Below are 20,233 nucleotides of genomic sequence, written 5' to 3' on the forward strand. Positions count from 1 at the left end.
TTTTTTTTTTTTTTGTTTCTCATGCAAAATCCCCCCACAAACGGCACTTTTAATAGTACTTCTTTCTTTGATAAAGATTAAGGGTGACAATTAATATGTGGCTGATGCATTCTGATACGAGAATATGCATTTTGATAATTGAAGTTTCTGGCTTTGATATGTTTTCTCCTCCATTTAATGATTTCAGCTCAGGTTCATGTGCACATTATTGAAGCAATCTTGTTCCATGAAGGTTAAAAAAAAGGACCAACCATTGATTTTTAAGCATTTTGGGAACTCATCTCTTTGAAATTCAAACTTTGGTGCTATGTTATAGTTGAGCTGGCCTCATGCTTTTCAAGACATTGATGATATTTGCTTCCACAGAATAAAAGTTTCTTTCTTGCTGATGTTGACTCCCCTGGAATATTTCAGAAAACGCTGATTCTGATCCCTTCAAGCTTCATTCCAATTCCAGAAGATCAAGAAGAAAATTTCTCTAAAATGCATTTAAGGGATGAGAGTTTATAAATCAAGGAACCCAGTTTCAGCATTGCAGCAGGCCAGCCTGGTACTATACATGCTTATCCCATTCCTCCTCCTCTTTACTTAATTTTATTTAATCTTAGCCACAAGAGAAAGCAAAGGAAAACTTAGAAAGATCTATATTTCTTAAGTCTAATTCTCTTCAAATTCCACTATTTTTCATTTCCAGCTTCCACTTTTTCTCAATCTAAAAATTGCAGATGGAAATACTTATAGCAAGATGAAGCAGGTGGTGGGACTGAAAGATATAAATTGTTTTCGGAACCAATTCTTTGAAGCTTATCAAATGCACACTACTCTTTCTGTTTTTCCTCTGTGGAATGAGACATACTAATTTTTAATTAATAACATGCCCTGTCTAGCTTCAAAGGGCATCAAGATTTATGCTAGCTTGCTACAGTAGGTTTTCAGTGATCAGCCACACACCACAAACTGTACAATATAATTACCAAAATGGGGCCTTACTTTTCTTCGCTCAACTCTTCACCGTGTAGGTGTTCGAGTTGGATATGGGGGCAGGGTCTTTCCGGTTCTCCTCTTGTCCAGAGAATTCGTAGATCACCCCTCTTCCTTCCCAGGGTCAAAAAGGTTCCTGTATCAAGGGGCGTGAAAATCTTGTCAGCTGACAGTAACAGGACCATGGCTTTCAAGTTTCAACTCCTCAACCTGGATTGCCCACCACCCCACACCACCACCACCACCACACCCCCCCAACCAATAAAAAAAAAAAAGACAGAACGAACAAAATTGCTTGTAGTAACAAAAATTACCAAGTGTAAAAGGGACAATGTAAAGAAGTGCTGGTTGACCATGTCCATCCATCAAATTTAGTGCCACGTATGTAATGAGAAGACCTGCCAAGGGTTAGAAAGGAGTAGAAAACTGTCACTTGTAAAACCAGGTAAATGATGGGAATGGCAACATAATTGAAGGGAATTTTGTGAAGTTTTCCTGTATTCATTTATCAACAAACATACCATGTTTTTCAGTCACTGTTACAAGAAAACTATGGTTCTTTTTGTTTTGGGGACCAACATGATTTCTTTACCATCTCTTACCTAACCCATAAGCAAACATTGCCCACAAGAAATATCCAGCTCGAAGAGTCTTGTTTGCCAGCCAATCATACCTGTAACCACAAGTGGCTCAAGTGAGTTCTAAGCAGATAAATTAGTAACGACTTGAGAATTCAATGGCCAAAAAAGTATGAGAGGAAGGGATAAATCAATATTTCAACAATCCTTCGGTGGGAAAATGCACATGATATTTATATTCTTACAACCAGTTAGATTTAATTTGCTTCCTGAAACATGAAATATTCAAAGATAATGCATCAGTGGAAATTGCTCTACTTTTCTTGATATGCCATATATATTATAGTAGCACCATTTTTCTGCCAAAAGTATGCTTGATTTAAATGTCTTCTTATTTACCAATTTATTGCTCAAATAGTAAAAAAAAATAGCTCCCTCTTCTCTGATTAAAAGTGAATAACAACCCCTTAAGAGCCACTATCCCAAAAAGAAAACCTCCTTATGAACCAGTTGAATACTTGAAGAAAAACTGTCCAACATGGAAAGTAAACACAATGTCTGAAGAAGTATGAAAGGACATTTTCTCTGAAAAGAAAGGTAAGAACATTAATGGATAAGTTTGCATGTACAGACGAGCAACAGGAATAGAAGTCTATTTTGCAAATGAAGACTGCAAAGTTCTAACCTGAGTGAAAATGCTATCAGTAATCCAGGTAAGAGGATGTCACCAAATCCTATTATGCTATAACCACCCCATGGATCAAACATTCGTGGGATCTTCAGTAGCATTGGAATGCCATCCTCTCCACTTTTATCACCACGAGCTACCTATGAAAATAGACATAAGCAATCAGTAATTTAGTACTACTTTCTAGCCTTCAAATTTTGAATATCCTAATAGTCTAAACCTTCTAGTTCTGATATAGCTTATGGGCTAGAGTTGGATAAGCTGGATTACTTACCACAATCATCACACTTTCATGGAACAACTTCTTAGAAACAAACACCCAAAAGATGTCATATAAGAAGGCACAACTGAGTAGAACCGTTCCCACCTGATTCACAAACCAACCAGAGTTATGTCACGATAACAACTTGTTCCCCAGAAATTGTAGTATTTGTCAAAAATATTCCATATTCGATTATTTTGGACATTCCAGGGCACAAATTTACGAAACCTAAGAGAGTCCCTACAAGTCTAAAACATAACGAGATCAAACAAATAAATTTGAAACATTACCTTAAGATTAGGTACATGGACAATTTGCAGAACTGTGATTATCAGTGCAATTCCCTGAGAAGAAAACAAATTATATGTTGAAACCAGACATGTAAATCTTGCATCAACATCTTGTCAAAAAAGAAAACATAGAAAGGGAGAGAAGTACATGAATTTGGACTAAGCCACATGTCTCATATCCATCCAAATAAATGGTGGTTGTAACCTATACACATTAATGTGGTATTGCAATACATGACACCTAAGATGGTTACATCACTGACCAATTACAGCATTCTAAATCCACTATTTATATTGAATATTCTAGCGAAGCCGTAGCTTAATTAAAACAAAAAAAAAAAGAAAGAAATTCTCCATCATGCATCCGGAAGAAAAAAAAGGGTTGTCATCTATTAATTGAAACATTAACTTATCTTAAACTCACTCTTTTTCATTACTAGGAAAGAAAAATTGTTGCTCAATAAGATAGGGTGTGCATGGTGTATAAAGATAGGCACATTCTATTATTGAAGCACATAGCTATTGTATTCACGACATGACTCATGGATCCAATTAGCTTGCCTCTCATTTATGGTTGCCAGCCACTAGCCAGAACCCAAAATTTAGCACATCACCAAGAGAAAGTGGAAAAAATGGATAACAAAAAAAGGGATTATTAATGCTTTACAATAATGGAACTTATATAATCTTGAAATATGTTAAATAAAACCATAAGAAAGTATATCCTTACTAGTATATCTTGACCTATCCAAGCAAAGGAAACATTGCGGTAAACAGCCCAAACAACAGCAAATGCTATGCAGAAAGGCGAAACAGCCAATGTGAGATATGAGAGAGCTCCGAAGAAAGGGACTTTTATGTATGATTCTCCAGCTTGCTTGAACCACCTGTGAGACATAAAAATTTGTTCACAACATTGAAAAGACAAGTCAATCCCCTTAATTAATGAAGGATGTAAAACAGACAGACGGGTATTTATCTAGGCAAAAGAAACTAAATGCATGGGCATCCACAGCAACAAAGTGCGACCATTTTTTTCTTCTATTGATGACAGTTGGCACAATTATGAACAACATAGTTTTCAAACTAAATCCTTCTATTCAACTGCTCATAATACTTTGATGGTTATCACTTATAACCATCCGCTCCATATCATGCAGACAATAATAACAAAACATGATCAGCAGTGAATATACAGGAATCAATTAACAATAACCCAAAAGTGGACATGAAGACCTGGCAGGTGTTTAAATGCAAACTTCTCATAACATACTGAGTTCATACTAAGAAATACATTAATACCTTGACAATAAAGCAACCATGCAAGTTTGAAGGCCCTGCACATACATGAAACTTTAGAGTTACATGCTAATACTTTATTGATATCTGGAACACATGAGACAAAATTGGATAATATTCATAGAAACATTTCGTGTATGCAAATTGATAACATGAATTAAGTGAAGCAGCATATGCATGCATACATAGATGAATAATAATTGGGAACCAGACATAAAAGGAAGTTGTACCTCCACACCACCTATGCAGAAAAGAACCACCAAGATCTCAACAAACCAATATGACATAAGCTTATAAAGCATAACCAAGAAACAAGAAGCAACAACAACAAATAAGACAGCTGATGTGGTGTTAATGTCCACAATACCACCAGAAGCTACATGTCTGGTATCGGGAATTTCATCCAAGGCATCCTGCATTGACAAGATAAGGTCTATCCATTAATAAGCATAACATAGCTGTAAACAGAAAGACACAACTCTATACATGCTGCATGGGGCAATATGCAAAATTTACTGCATGTGACCTTTAATAGTTTGTCCTGTTCGATAGCAGCTTCTCTTGCATTCCATGCAGACCAATACGAAGCACACAATATGGTACCAACTGCCATCAACCATAGAAACACTTCGGCTATGTCAACTAGTGGTCGCTTTGGAGAGTAAAGCTGTACCAACACTGCAAAAGCGCAAAGCATTTAGAAAGATATCATGTATGCTGGTGACAAAATTAAGTAAAACAAATATTAGAGTAGAAGCTTACCTGATGCATTACTTGTCAACATTTTCTCCAAGCTTGCACCAGCATCCTGTGGGAGCATGACAGCAGGTATTTGTATATCTAGATCTGTTTCATCAGGCTCACATACCATCTTGTAGAGTTCTGGAGGAGAAGAAAAAACTTTTACCTTTAACAATGCACTCCAATATGTTGTCTTTCTAGGTCAAACTATTTATCCAACAATAATTGAAAACTGAACACCGCCATTCTCATACTTGTTCATGGCAATCCAAAAGGGTAAAATTCAGAGTAATAATAAAAAACCATTTCTATTCCAGTTAATGTAACAATGCCTACAAAACCATTCCTATTCCAGTTAAGGTAACAATGCCACTGTGATATATTTATCAACAATGCATTCAAAAACCTGGATTACTTAACACACCATCAAATAACAACCAAAAACATTAATTACCTTTCTGATTATTTATAATGAGGACAGCTGAAGCATGAGCCGCCTCTGCATTATTTGCCTTGGTTGTGAATTTGCAGTGGCCCCGGTCCACCATAATGATATCATTAGCAAGCTAACAAAATTGAAGTTATTGATCGGTATTAGCCTACTGCACTTTCTTGTTGGGCATGGCCATACATAAATGTAAGAGCATACCGATAATCCAAATAACAAACCTTATTCTTTGGGGGACTACAACAATCACGAGGGTCAGAAAGAATAAGGCGTCTTTGGTTTGCATTTTTCTCCTTTGACACTATGGTAGTACCGAATCTGGCACCAACACCGACAAACTCAGCATCCTCTATGCCATTAACCCAAGTTTGAACTTTGACCTAACAAAGTCAAGAGAATTGAAGATTAAACTCTATAGATGAAACAAAAACGATGGTAAATCAACAAGATACAACAGCCATACAAATCAATATTGAGAACAAGTTTACTCCAACAACGTGGAGAGTCCTAAATTGAAGGAGAAACAATATGACAGAAAGGGCAGGAAATCCTACATGAGCAATGCAAGGAAATAGCCATTATCACGATTTCTCACTCCAACTTCAAGAATTTTTATAAACTAACCACTAAGACAAACAGTTAATATCAATCTAGGAGTATAATACCAAGAAGACACATAGAAAGTACAAGGAAAAAATAACAGCATAAAAATCACGAAATTAAAATTGCAGCAACAAAGAAGAAAAAAAAGGCTCGCCCAGCAACTTAAGATAAGAACGAAATGCTATACAATATACTGATATGGTACAATTCACCAGACTAAAGCTAGTTTAGTTTATACACAAATTTGAGTCTTTAAGAAATTAAATTATAGAAAATCAACATCCAAAACGCCCACTTCAAGACTTCCAAATTCCATTTCGTATGATCCCTAGAGCGAAAAGAAACAAAATTTAAATGCTTACCACTACCAAATTCAAGAAGAAAGGAATCAAAACCAAAAATTTAAGCAAACCCAGTTGAGAAAACAAAGAAACAAGAAGTGGTAGAAGGAAAGAAAGTAGATTCGACTGATTACCAGAACGAAGTCGTTCTCACAACCGGGCTTCTTGGGAGCTGAATCGTCGTCGTGTACTATATCACCGGCGGTGACAGAACATGGCCGACAGACAAGTGGAATCAGAGCTGTTACGAAGATTACTCTGCAAAGACTCCGTAAATCCATTGACTTGGTTTTCCTCCTACTCCCAATTTTCCTTCTTCAGGGACCCTTTGAAGTTCCCTTATTTCTAGGCATCAGACAAGATGTTTGCTTTTGGCTTTTGTTCTGTTCTTACTACTGATTAAGTTAAAGATCCAATAAATAAATAAATAAAATAATGAGTAGCAGACTGGAGTTGTGGTTGTTAATAAATGGAAACAATAAATGAGCAATAGATCTACTGGTTTTGGAAGGAAGTGGAATAAGCAATTGAAAGCAATCGTCAAAGCCTCAAAGGTCACCTAACTGCATGCCTGCTGAAGTCACCAGTCCGACGTCGTTTAGCCTTTTGCCAGGCAATTCGCAATCCTTTTCTCTTTTTAAAAATGACCATTATTAGAGTAAAAGCTTTGGAGACCATAGCCCAACGTTTTATTATTGGGTTGAAGTTTTGTTCATAAAAAATTATATAAATTCTCACTATTAATCTTTTATGGAGATAAATAATTAAATGGTTTTGGCCGGTGGAGTGGGGATTCCCGATTCCGTACGTGTCCGGACAGTTGGAAAACCGCGGTAAGTAACGTCGACAGGAAAGAAGGATGTTAATCTTTCAGTTGTTTGTATGAGTGATTGCCTATTGTCTTTGAGTATTGTCATGTCACTCCCCTTTACACCGTCATAAGAGTTTCTTGCACATTTGCTCTTCCTCAAGACAAAGGGTAGTCGGTTGTGATTTGGGATTGGTAAGGAATCATGTTCATAGCCATCATCATGAAAAGGATAAAAAAAGCTTTTGGATTATTATCACCCAATTTTGGAAAAAAAAAAATTATTTGTTTTTAAATTTGGGTTTAAGAATGTATCTTTGTGTCTAAACTCTAATTATATGGACAATAGTTTATGAGAATTTGTGACAAAAATATGACATAACAAATTTAGAATATGAACAGTACCCATTGAATATTTGACCATATAAAGTTATTTTAGATATGAGAATTTGTGCAAAAATCATTCACACCCATCCTAAATATTTCAATTAAGTAAATCATAGAACCCTTTTAGCACAAAATTTCAAGACCAAGTGTTAATCCATTATTGGGAGAATTCCCCTTTCTTTCATTTTCCTTTGTAGACTTTACTTTCAATGGCAGAAGAAAGATTCTTGGTGTGCTAGTTTCAGCCCTCAATCATATAAGAATTATAAGCAATGAATTTTCTCTCTCCCCTTTTCTTTTTTCTTTCTTAGTGAGATTAGCCAATCAATCCAAAGCTAAAAGTTTCTATAGGAATCAGCCCACGTTGACGACCATGATTTTTCAGTAAAAGGCGAAACCGGTCGACCAACAAGAAATAAGTAGAGGTTCGTCACTTTCAAGTGATAATAGTAGAATCACAGTTGGTGTTGTGCACAAACTTTTTCCTCCATGTTCGATTGTCGTTTTGCTTTCATGGCTTCGACATCAAAACGATCTCAAGACGTGTTTTATGTTGTTTCTTGTTGGACCATATGCATGTGGTTATGTACCCCAAATGAACTGCCGCATGTGCCCATCGTCAAAGACCACGGCTGTTCGAGGTGCCGACAATTTACCCAGAATTCTTTGATAATTATTCCAATCTTTAGACTTTGAGAGTTTAATCATCTTCTCGTTTGATGATGATTAGTGTTGTAATGCTTTCGACAAAGGGTTTGAAAGATGGACAGGGTTGTAGTTATTAAACTGAAAACATTCGTAAATTTGGTGGGATGTCATTGTCTAGTTTCCATCCTATAAAGCGTCCAACAAAAGGAGGAAGCGACGAAGATCCTCTGTTAAATCATATCTTTCACTTATGGCAGACAGATAAGATTTATTTTTTTTTAAGTGGGGAGAGAATCAGATATATCATGGAATTTCATGCTTTAATGAATTCCATCCACATTCAATGGAATACATTAAAGAGGTATCATCGGCTAGTTGATCAGTAATGAATTCCCAATTCAACAAAAAAATATCAAGCAACTCTTTAATGAAGGGCTCTTTCCTTTTAATTTCTGATATGTTCACCAATCCAATTGCATATTCCCTGCCTTGTGATCAAAGCGTGGCCTTGGTTTCATTACGTTTTAAACTCTTTCATGAAGCATTCTTGAACCATTGGGTTTTCCCTTATCCTCCAAGGTGGGTACAGTTGAATGCTGAGGGAATCTGTTCACTGTTAACAACATTGAACTCTCTTTTCAACAGGATTTAGGCCTTTTGTCACGTGCCACAGTCAACTTGACTCCATTAACCAGACGTGAAAGATTTCAAAGGACCCAACAATCCAAACCCCTTTGCAGTACAATTAGATTTTCTTGAGGCATCAAGCTAGGTTAGGAATTACGATTCCGCACATTGGACCTCAAATCTCTGCCCATTTTCTTTTAGTTGGCAAATGCACGGTGTTTTTTGAAGAATGAAATTAACTTCCATCCATTTTTAAAAGCAGAATCAGAAGGAAAACAATCAAAGAACACTAATTCGGGGTTATAAAGATTGAGAAGGAAAGAAAAGAAAAAAACAGACCAGACAATCTAGAAACATCATGGGATTGAGACCTATTTGCCTAAAATAGATTTCCCTAAGAGGCTTAATTCCTGCTGATGAACTACGGTAAAAGATGACCATCTTTAATGTTTTGGAGTTGATACGACATAAGTCCACTGTCGGATTGATAAGTTGAATGGAAATGGCGATTGTTGGCAGCAGGGTGTTCTGATAGATTATAGGTTCCCCCAGCAAAACTGATTGCTCCTCCATTCATCCTCAAAGCCAGTGTTTTGTCATTGTCCTGATAAAGATATTCTGCATGAACTTGTCTTGGAATGCATAAACCAACATCTATACCCTGATGAAGTGGGAGTGGATATCCATTCCCAATACCTGAAGTTGGGGTGCTGTTCTGATTAACGCAACCCGTATTTCTGGATCCCATTGGTGCAAAGCTTTGAATTCTTTCTTCTGGATGTATAACTGGAAATGATCCTTGAGTACAACTTGCTTCCAGAATTTGATTCATTCTTTCTGAATTCGCGCCTCTTTTCTTCATAGCAACTCTTGGTAGAATATAGTCGTATAATGAAGCATCAAGCCCGCGATTAGCAACAATGGGAGCAACAATGGGCTCAGTTAGGACAGTGGGTAACGTTAAATACATAGAAGAAGGTGCCTGACCAGAGGGACTAGAAAGAAAATTTTGAACAACAGATGATCCCAACATTTCCCCGTTGGTCTTTTCAGTGGCTAATGCAGTTCTCATGGCTTGGCCATGACCACCTTGATCTTCAGGTACTTGAAAGTGACTGCTGCGATCAACGGTATTCTTGCTTTTTACACTTCTCTCCAAAGATCCACCCTTCCTCTTTTGAGCTTCTATTGCCAACACAACGCTCTTATGACTCTGCAATTGAACATCTTGGTCAGCACAACTTGTTTGAAGATTTGACTTCGCAGATATTGACGAGCTATCTCCTTCGCTCTTCTTCGATGAAGTAATGACTTCAGTTACTTTTCCAGAGTCAACTCCATCTCCTAATGCATTGAAGCAATCAGTAGAATAAGCAGCATGACTACTTTTAGGAAGTCCTACTAAAGATCTGTTATTGCAGTTCTGAGATCTCATGCCATATTTTATGTCATTCTGATGCTGCCTGTTAATATTCTCCTCCTCTTGAAGCTGCATCACGTTCACCTGAAAGTTGTTTTGCTGTTGTGCAAGGACTGTTTTCTGAAAGTTATTATGCTGTTGGACTTGGATACTTTCCTCGAAGTTATTCGGATGCTGGACTTGCATGCTCTCCTTGGCAGTTTTTCCATGTTGATCTTGAACTTTCTTAGATTTTTTTGTTGGCTGCAACTGGACCTTCTTCCCTCTATGACCACGTTTTCTCCTTTTCGGCTCTGGAGTAGTATCATCTGCCACCAACTTTTGCATTTCCTCCATCAACAATTTCAATAAGTTCTCTCTAGTAACTTTAAGATCCTCTAATAAAGACTCCATGAAGTTCTTAACATCATCCAAAGGAACAGGATCATAAGCACTTGTTTCACCCTCCGGTAAATCAACTTCTTTGGGAGAATCCCTCTTCCTTTTACTGTTCTGTAAATTGTTGCTTATATTCCTGGCTTTCCGTTTCTTAGCTTTCCCAACATTGATTTGATCCCCTGTTCCAGGATTGTCGTTGTCCTTCTGCTTAAGTCCACTAGTTTCATGATCACCTACGGAGATCAAGCTTGATACCAGCTTATGCTTTTTGCGAAGTGGCTCGCTACTTGATTTTGAATCATCGCATGAAGAATCAAAGTCATTGTCTCTCCTTCTGTACTCCCAACGTTGCTGAAATTCTAGTTCTCCCATTTCTGCTGGGGGCATCACCTGAACCTGCACTTTGCAAAAACTTAGGACCATATAATGACTCAGAAGATTTTAGACCACCAATTAGCCCCACTTATATCAAATAAATCAACAATTAGCCCCACTTGTCCTCAATGTCACAGGACATTGCTAGAAGTATGATAGCTGTTGGACACTAGAAGTGCTGCTCATCTCAAGATCAAATCTACTCCTTCCAGCATAACACTCTTTCACAAGTTAATCCTGCAAAGTAGAAGCAAACTATATAATACATTAGCTGCACCCTGTGGCATAGCAAAGAACAGCCCAAGATCAATGAGAGTGAATTAAAGGGCAGATATTGTTTAACACCCACCATAAGTATTGCCTGACCAAAAGTATATGACAATCCACTAAACCAGGGGAAAACAAAGATGGGGGTGGGAAATAAGGAACTGAATGAACTTTGACAGATTCCCTTTATTCTAATTCTAGAAGGAACATAGTTGAGAAAGGTCCAAAAGGATGAACAATTGGACCCAATTCACAGATAACAAAATGGAACCGAGATGTTAAAGCAAGGATACATTTCAGTTCCTAGAGGACTAAATCAAATTCCAATTCCTACATAAACACCTACAAACAATCAATTGAGTCTCGGAAATGCAGAAGCCTCAAACTTATTCTATCAGGCCGAATAAAAGCCAATAAAAACATAAAGTTGCACCACAAACTACTTGTGGATACAATATAAGGATCTAAAACCACTAAGCCCTGGAAGAAAATGATCTGAGCATCTACAAAAGAGTGTTATCAATCAGTAATGAAAAAGGATTGACGTTTACATTCAGAACCTAATAATAGAGATTTCTTGTATTATGGTCTCATAGACCCAGAAATATGACCAGAGGTACTACAGATAGGCACGAAACAGTCAAAGAACTAGAACAAGTCACAACAAATCAAAAAGCTAGTAAAGTCAAATTCTTAGGCTGAGGTTCACCTCAGGAACAAGATACATGATCAAAAGAATTCCAAAACAAAAGAAAAACCAATCTTTTTTCTGCAGTTATGCTTAGAAGAGAAGAACTTTCCTCACCATGTATCAGTCGATAACACAGACTCAAACCAGGAGGATCCCTTTTCGCTCATCATCAATCATCATAGTCACACTCCCATGTCTTACAACTTACTCGAGCGCCTCTCTCTCTCTCTCTCTCTCTCTTTATCTCTCTGCATTTATGCCTATACGTCCCCCTCTGAAAGGATAGAAATTATACAATTGTCCTTCTCTTGCTATCTCATGTTGCACAGGAAAAGAGAGAAAAAAAAACGAGAGAGTCAGTGAGTTGGGTGACGTTATGGCAGAGAGAGTTATGGGGTAATCGTCTTTCTTTTCCACCACTTTTTCCAAAAAGCTGGTCTGATAGATGATTGCTCGAGCTTAACACTTGGGTTTTCCAGCATTACTTAATATATAGTATTAAACAATGCATTTATTAACCTTTTTAGGCCATCAAAATCGGAGCACCAGTTGGCTTTTTCCTGTATTGACTTCCCACCAAACTTTCTGTTTTGTCTTTGATTTGCCTACCATGTAAAATCCATGATAATTCTTTAGCCTTGTTGGGAGCTTTTACCTCTCTTCAAGTTCCAGCTGTGATGTAATAGATTTTTTTTGCCTTTTCTTACTCACACCAACGTTTCATACGTGCAAGAAATGGGTTTTCTCTCTCATTATTCATGATGATTGGCGGTTAATGTTTTTAATTTTCTGCTCAAGTATGCACGGATTTTCCATTAACAAGAAGGATTTGCTTTCATTATCTTCTACTTATAATTTTATTATTTATTTTTAATTATAAAAACACATTAATTTCTTTAATTATGGAATCACATTTCATGAATAATACGATTCAGTTATAAAAACACGTTAATTTCTTTAATTATGGAAATGCATTCTCTAGATTATAAGTCAAAAATTAAGTATATTTTGACATTTTACCTTTCATGAATAATATGTTTATCTTGAAATTTTAGAAAGAAAATAATCGCATTTAACCAAATAGATTCAACAAAATTCCAAATACAACCATGTGTAGAAGATTCTACGTGATAAATTTTGAATTTATGAATGAAAATCTTTCTCTAATTATCAGTATATCTTTCGAGTTAAAAATATAAACTCGTGATACCTATTAAATTATCGATTAATTGAAACAACTTGATTGACAATCAATCCAACTTGAAACCTCAAAAACTAACTTGGTTTAAAAATCACTACAAGATGCATGAGCATATCGCGAAACCAGGAAAATGAATGACATGGTTGATGCTTTGAACGTGAAAGGGAAATAAAAAGTAAGGAGCCATGAAAATTTGATTGTTCGACATTTTTGGTTATAAAATTCTTAGTTATAATGATTTTGAGATACCTAATTAGCTATTAAAGTCTCGGCATGTTGTCTATATTCTTCCTTTCAGTTTCACCACCCTTAAACGATTGAAATAGAAAGAGCTCTGTGTTTCTTGGTTTAGAGGCTTTCCAGCTTAGCAGGCAGTGTACCAGCTACAGTTTGCAGACTGGCGTTGAAATGGCATTAATGTCCTTAGAGACCGAACTGGAAACTCCTTCATCCACTGCAAGAATTTGCAGCTTCATGCATATCTACAACAATTAGACACAATTATTTGCTATATTAACTCAATGCTGTCCTCATTTACTAACAATATAACTGAATAAATGAGAAAACAAATACCTACGGCATAGTATGAGCCAAGAGGATTTCCTCAACGTACGCTACATATCTGTGTAATGTTTTTTATTTCTTAGAATTAAAGCAGATAAATCAGTCCTCAACATAAAGCTTGACTAATCCTTTCACAAAATATCATGCTTACCATAATTTGTGACACAAAAGCCTATGGCTTGCAGATGCTTGAACTGATACTCATCCTTGCAACAAGTCATCACAGTAACTCATTAAACCCTAACTGTAAAAGTAACCAAAACATCAAGTTGGCGCCTCATTCAGGGTTTTTTTTTTTCAAAGCAGCATCTTTGCTTGGTTGTGCAGTACAGATGCACCTATATTCCATCCAAAATGGAAGAAAAGCAAAATTGAAACCTCAGGTTCATGTCTTTTTTTTTTTTAACAATCAAAGGACCAGCCTTAAGTATCCTTACACAAAAAGAAACAAACTATAGCATTCTCTAAATTGCATTAAACTTATTATGCACTCATTACTTTTTCTTCATGGTTGGCAACAAGAATAATATCAAATCATTAAGAAACCAATAACTTAAGACGTTGTTCCATCAGACTAAACAAGCACATGCTGCACCACAATAATCTGTAATACTATTTCAAAAGTGCGGCATCCAGTTAACAGAATCTGTTATCATTCCACAATTAGATTTCAGAATAAGATTTTATATATACACACAGAAAAATAGTCATTTGGCATACAAAAAAATTGTACCTTATCTCTTACAGGGCCCATTTTTATGAGCAGCCTTTTGGAATGATATCAAAATTTGTAAAACCTGGACAAAAAGAATTTACATCAAGAATAACCTATTTGAGAACAAAAGAAACAAGACAATTAAGAATTACTACTAAAACCCAAGACATGAACCACTTCTGCTTTTAAGCATATGGTACAATCTACTCCCTGCCGCCAAGCCTCCAGCTTTGAATGCATTGCGATCAATAATTGAAAAGAAAGTAGAGGACTACCTCAAAATTTATATCCAAAAGGAATTCTATAAGACTTCAACGAAGTTAAATATAAACTAATGAGATTGCAAGGTGGAGTTCGTACTGTTCTCTATTTAGTTAACGACTCCATCAATCCATGCCCTCAAACAGCTTATACGAGTGCCTCCACCAGGGCAGCAGCATCCTCATGTTTTTCAGTTAAAATATTGTCAAAGGATCAAAGTGCAGGGTTTCAATCCAGAGGTACCATTCCCTGCCATAGTCTAACATCAACCCATCTGTACATTCATGGAAATTAATGACTCTCCGGCAACCTGCAGAGATAAGCAAAAAGAAAACATGAATTACAGCTTTTTCATATAAATCGATGTGAATAGCATTCATTCTTCAATTCCTTTTGCTAGGATATACATGGTATCATAATGACATAGATATATGACCTTATAATTCACAAACATGATATGCAGTTCCACATTGGTAAAAACTGAAGAATTCTTGATAATTTAGCGGAATTAATAGAGATAAACCCACGCCATGGGAATTCACTGGTGTCTATTCCTGCTTGGTGGAGTTCATCAACATATTGCAATGCTCGGCATTCCTCACGGTCATCAAAGAACTCTTTTTTGTCACCTTCATCTGGAATGTTTCATGGCCTTTGCCAGCAATCACACTGCATCACACAGTTACGTCAAATATACAAATATACATATCACTATATTAATGAAGAACAGAGCATGTAGTGAGAGGTGTGGGCTATGTAAACCATGAAAATTCAAGCCTGGCAGGTGCATGCATGACAAGAGAAGGATGACTACCTCATTGAAGTAACCCACCCCTGTCCCTCCAACAAAAGGAGGAAATGCAAGAAGGAGGAAGTGGGATGGGAGAAACAATAATAAATCTTTTTCACATGGTTTATTCTCCAAACTCTAAAGTTCAACAGGAAACCGTGTGAAATAACTAATTAAACTTTTCAACAAATTATACACATGAGGTAATGTGCAACTCTTTTGTGGTGCATGAGGACTGCAATTACATAAGGTCCAGAGTTGTAAAACTATTCATTTGCAAAAGCATATAACTATAGTCATGAAGATGTGGGTTTCTAGATTACTAGGAATATAGAGGCTAACCAATTCCCTTCAAAAAGCACATCCAAAATTCAAATAACTTACAACCATATCGCCTTCTTCACCCATGGCAACAGCACAACGTACAGCTACCTGCCTAATATCATGCAGAAAAAGTCGATGACCATTTGGCAGAGGTGGATAGTAATCATTTTCTCCATATTTCAAATATTCCTGCATTGTCCACCCCACACCAGCTAACATGTCATCCAAGATGTCCACTGATAAGAAGATGAAACATATATGTTATTAGCCACATGTTTCTAGGCAACCGTTGTTGCAACTCATGATGATTTTACATTTTCTTGTACTTACATGGATCTTCACTCTTTGGATTATCAGATGTCAGAATCGTCACTTCACTTTTATCAGTTGAGATTTTGGCCATCATTGGTCTTTTCCCCCGGTCACTCTCCCCAGGACAACCAATAACTTTAGAAAAGACATATAATTGGTTAGAAAAAAAAGAGTAAAAAAAAAGAAAAGACCAGGTAATGATGTTCAATTTGGAGGAAGTATGTTTCATTTGAAGTAGGGAGTTAAAGAAAAACCATAAGTAGAAACATACCAGTAATAATCCTCTTTGGTGCAAGCTCCCTTACAGAATCAAGCAGCCTAGAAAGGGCATCAGGAGTGTGAGCATAGTCCACATTACTCCAAATGCCTGCTCTCATCTATTTTTACTCACACCTACCTGGAACAGCATCACCTCTCTTCGATTCCTCTTACAATGTCCTCCAAGGGTGCCCCACTGCAATCCAACAGCCACAGCTGCAAGAATATTATAGATATTATGCTTCCAAGCAAAACTGATGAAATCTCCAATATCCCATGTGGTGTATTAACCAAGACCTGCGTCTCAAATAGAGACAGCTCAAACTTCAGGGGATGAACATCTGCATTCTTATTCTCCATTGCAAAGGTCACCACAGGAACTTCAGGGTTCCCTTGCGCAATAAAAAAAGGTGCCTGCGCATCATCAATGTTAACAACTTTCCTATGCCTCTCAGGGTCAACCATCCTTGCAAACAACTTTGCTTTAGCATCCCTATACTCCTCCTCAGTCCCATGAAAATCCAAATGATCCCTAGTCAAATACTAAACACCGCAATATCAAAATCAACCTCATTACATCTCCCTAAAGCCAGCCATGAGAAGATGTTCCATTACAACCGCCTCAGTTCCATTATGCAACATCTTAGCCATCAAATTCTGAACCAAAACAGCATCTGGGGTCGTATTTTGGGATTCCAACTTATTATCACCATGTATATAATAAGCAACTGAGCTTAGCATCCCAGTCCTTAAACCCATTGCCTCATACATCCCTTTTATCAAATAAGACGTGGTTGTTTTACCATTAGTCCCAGTGATCCCAATAACTGCCATATTCTTTGAAGGGTACCTATAAAAAGATGCAGCTAACACAGGCAAAACCGAATTAGTATCCTCAACAATGACCAATGCCTTGCATCCCAAGGTATCCTCAATATCAATCTCTTACTTGCTACAACAGCAACAGCTCCTCTTTATCAGCTTCACTCAATACAGATGCCCATCAGTTCTCCTCCCAACACAACAAACGAACAAATCCCCAGCACTAACCACCCTTGAATCATGCTGTATCCCTGTTATCTCAACCTCTAAATCCCCATAAACCGAAACGGGCACCACTTTACTTTCATCTAAAAGCTCAGCTAAACTCATTTTAAACTTAGGTTCCACAATTCTAACTTTAGTCTTTCCAAAACTATCTAAATCTAAATCGAAAGAAGAATCCAACAAATTAACTTTACCTTTTTCTCCTTTTTTACCTTCAGAATCACTTATACGGACATCGAATTTCGAAGAATCTTCTTCACCTGAATCTTCATTTTCTCCATCATCCGAATCAGAAACAACAGTCAAAGCTTGTAATTTATCAATTTCTTCCAAGTCAACAACTTCATCAGGTCCCAACTCATCATCAAAGGCTTCCTCTTTTTTCGGAGCTGGCTGTAGCAAACCTTGCTCAACTAACTCTTGCCGTTTCATTGCAATGGCTTTATCAATCTCACCGAACAAATCGTCCCCGTCATCGTTTCCTGTTTTCTCTTTATTCAACACGTCTTCGTCCACGTCCGCAATGGCAGAAAGTAATTTGACTTGTGCTTGTTGAATCTCTTCTTGGAGTTTGCGGGCCCGGGCTGCTCTGGCGGTGGATTTGCTGGAACTTGTCTACCCCGTGCATGGAGTCTCTCTGGCTTCTGGTCATCGTCGGAGGTTAGGATAATACTTTCCGCTGGGGCCGATGGCAGGAAGGCGCGAAAAGAGGAGGCGAAGAGGCTTGAAAAGGAAATGACCGTTGCGATGGCGGTGGTGTTTTTTAAGAGAGACATGGTAGCGGTGAGGAGAGAGAACGGTGGGGAGAGAGAGGAGACTGAAAGCCATCGTAGAGAGACAGAGAGGGAGAGATGCAGTGAAGGTTTTAGTGTGGAGGGGATAGAGGTTTTAGGATTGGGAAATTTGATGCCGCACGGCGTCGTTTGAAGTTTGAACGTTGAAATTGCTTGGGCTTTTGGATTTGAAAAGTATGGACAATCTTGGACCTCTGGCCCATGTACTCATTGGGCGTAAAGCCTAGACAGGGAATGGAAGCAAAGCGCAGACTGTTAAAGTTTGTTTTGAACTAAACTTCTTCCATCAATTTAGATACAAATTAAATCACATTTTTCAAAAACAAAAAAGTTTAGGCGGTGTTTGTCTAGGGTGATTACCTTAATATTTGTGGTAATTTATACCACATAATTAAATCACTGTATTTGATAAAAATTTCATATTTTTTACGTAATAATGATCTAAATCCAATGGGAGTGATTAAATTAATGTCTTGAAGAATAATCTTTCCATTCGAAAAAGTAAATAAATTTTTTCATTGAAGTGAAATGATCTATAAAATTAATTATAATTAATATTATCCTTTTAATGTGTGAATAAAAGACTTAATTTCTCACATTATTGTAATTACTTTTATATAGTAAATATCTACTTTTTAAAATATATATATTCTTTGTACCAAATTCAAAAGTACCTTGTTTTTTATATGTTATAATTTTTTTTCTCAACAAATTCATTATCGTTTTAATAGATTTAGCTTCACTTTCTAATTCATTCAAATATTTTTATTTAGTTAATATTTTAGAAGTTTATTTATCTATGGATAAATATATTTCTCACATTTATTAATTAAATTATTTAATTATACCTTATATAAAAAAAATACTAATATTTTACAAATTATTATCTTCATACAATATTCAAATTATTATTTTTCATTAATTAATAATTAATAACCAAATAAGATAATTTTAAATCACTTATTATAAAATTACTGTGGTAATAAGATCACGGTGGAGATTAAATCACTAAGGTGATGTTGAAAATGAAATCAAACACTAACTCAAAACATTGAAATTGTCATTTTTTATAAGCAACTAATCTAAATGTGAAAATGTCTTCCAATTTTTTAAATTAAATAAAACTTTATATTTAATTATTTCTAGTTATGGTAGGTTGATTTTACACGAGTTTAGTTAATTCAGTTGTTAGACTAAGTTTGAAAATTGAGATTAATTTGAATTTCAAACATAAGTTTGATTGTGTTGAAGCTTGTAAACCACGAATGAATCCAATGAATTTATCAAACATTTAGAGAATAATTTATTTATTTATTTATTTATTCCAGCTTATGAATTTTTGCCCTTCTAACAAACTCATTGATGTTTCCACCCAGCTTATGGTAACGTTGTATCACTTTCAGATTCAAAATCTAATGACGTAAAACCAAATACATCTAAAACCACTAACAAACAGAGTTTTCAACGACAGAATCTAATTAATAAATTGTCGACCAAACAGGCTATAAGCATATTTGATACTAATAGTTATCAAAACCGTTTTAGTTACTTAATGATTAAATAATACTAATAATAATAATAATAATAATATAAAAAAATTAGACTCTTATGATAAAATCGAAAACAGATCAAAATCATTGAACATTCATTCTACTTAGGCTGAAATTCAGAGGTAACATGTCAACTTAAAAGAAAATGTTGGGGGTTCAAATTTAGAAATTTTTATAAAAAATCCAGGTCTGGTTTAATTCAAATTCAAGTGAATGGTAGTAATGTTGTAGGGCAGGCGGTGGGATTGGGTATAGTTTTCGGGGTTGTTACCAAGTGTCAGGACCAGTAGTGGTCCCAGTGTTTGTTATGTCGGGCCCAAGTCAAAACGGTCCCCAACCCCCTGAGCCCAACCGGGCAGCTGGTCGAGATATGGACGGCTAACCCAAAATATGGGCAATTGATTTTCCGTTTGGAGAAAACCATCCGGCTTTCACCATCCTGAAAATCTTATTTGGTAGCAAACTAGTTTGAATACCAGCACACACACATGCCTTGTAAATCAAACAATCATAAAAAAAACATGGGTTCACACTTTATAATATAAATCTCATTATTATGTATATGAAATCTTAAACATGTGAATA

The 20,233-nt window shown here is 36.3% G+C and overlaps 3 protein-coding genes across 8 annotated transcripts; all 3 read right to left on the reverse strand.

Annotated features, from left to right (window-relative positions):
• Nucleotides 1-129: 129 nt before the first annotated feature.
• On the reverse strand, nt 130-6,757 carry SPPL2 (SIGNAL PEPTIDE PEPTIDASE-LIKE 2). 2 transcript variants are annotated; one of them, XM_089782332.1, is made up of 15 exons: nt 6,366-6,757; nt 5,509-5,667; nt 5,294-5,405; nt 4,861-4,980; nt 4,625-4,776; nt 4,329-4,511; nt 4,102-4,136; nt 3,530-3,686; nt 2,800-2,853; nt 2,522-2,614; nt 2,245-2,387; nt 2,055-2,144; nt 1,584-1,654; nt 1,296-1,379; nt 130-1,117 (listed from the first exon to the last, which is right to left on the reverse strand). In XM_089782332.1, exons 1-15 carry the CDS (start codon nt 6,510-6,512, stop codon nt 987-989), a joined length of 1,731 nt encoding a protein of 576 aa, XP_089638458.1. In that variant the 5' UTR covers nt 6,513-6,757; the 3' UTR covers nt 130-986. The 2 variants fall into 2 exon arrangements, with proteins under 2 accessions (XP_089638458.1, XP_021295162.1); XM_021439487.2 differs by lacking the exon at nt 2,055-2,144 and having other exon boundaries at nt 6,366-6,753.
• A 2,152-nt stretch (nt 6,758-8,909) lies between these two features.
• LOC110424764 (stress response NST1-like protein) lies at nt 8,910-12,372 on the reverse strand. 5 transcript variants are annotated; one of them, XM_021439476.1, is made up of 3 exons: nt 11,947-12,372; nt 10,994-11,111; nt 8,910-10,895 (listed from the first exon to the last, which is right to left on the reverse strand). In XM_021439476.1, the coding sequence occupies exon 3, from the start codon at nt 10,884-10,886 to the stop codon at nt 9,123-9,125; it is 1,764 nt and encodes a 587-aa protein (XP_021295151.1). In that variant the 5' UTR covers nt 10,887-10,895; nt 10,994-11,111; nt 11,947-12,372; the 3' UTR covers nt 8,910-9,122. The 5 variants fall into 5 exon arrangements, with proteins under 5 accessions (XP_021295151.1, XP_021295144.1, XP_021295136.1 ...); XM_021439469.1 differs by having other exon boundaries at nt 10,994-11,129; XM_021439461.1 differs by lacking the exon at nt 10,994-11,111.
• A 780-nt stretch (nt 12,373-13,152) lies between these two features.
• On the reverse strand, nt 13,153-18,132 carry MURE (ALBINO OR PALE-GREEN 13). The gene is given in 14 exon segments (XM_089782328.1): nt 13,153-13,515; nt 14,331-14,394; nt 14,673-14,883; nt 15,100-15,239; nt 15,746-15,923; nt 16,018-16,134; nt 16,271-16,412; nt 16,414-16,453; nt 16,455-16,500; nt 16,503-16,799; nt 16,802-16,863; nt 16,865-17,892; nt 17,894-17,967; nt 17,970-18,132. Coding segments are annotated over 11 exon segments (2,265 nt in total). The 3' UTR covers nt 13,153-13,515; nt 14,331-14,394; nt 14,673-14,883; nt 15,100-15,121.
• Between the last annotated feature and the right edge of the window lie 2,101 nt (nt 18,133-20,233).

The sequence above is a fragment of the Theobroma umbraticum genome, unplaced genomic scaffold (genome assembly GCF_002168275.2).
Source record: "Theobroma umbraticum cultivar Fairchild unplaced genomic scaffold, ASM216827v3 scaffold_30.0, whole genome shotgun sequence".
NCBI lineage: Eukaryota > Viridiplantae > Streptophyta > Magnoliopsida > Malvales > Malvaceae > Theobroma > Theobroma umbraticum.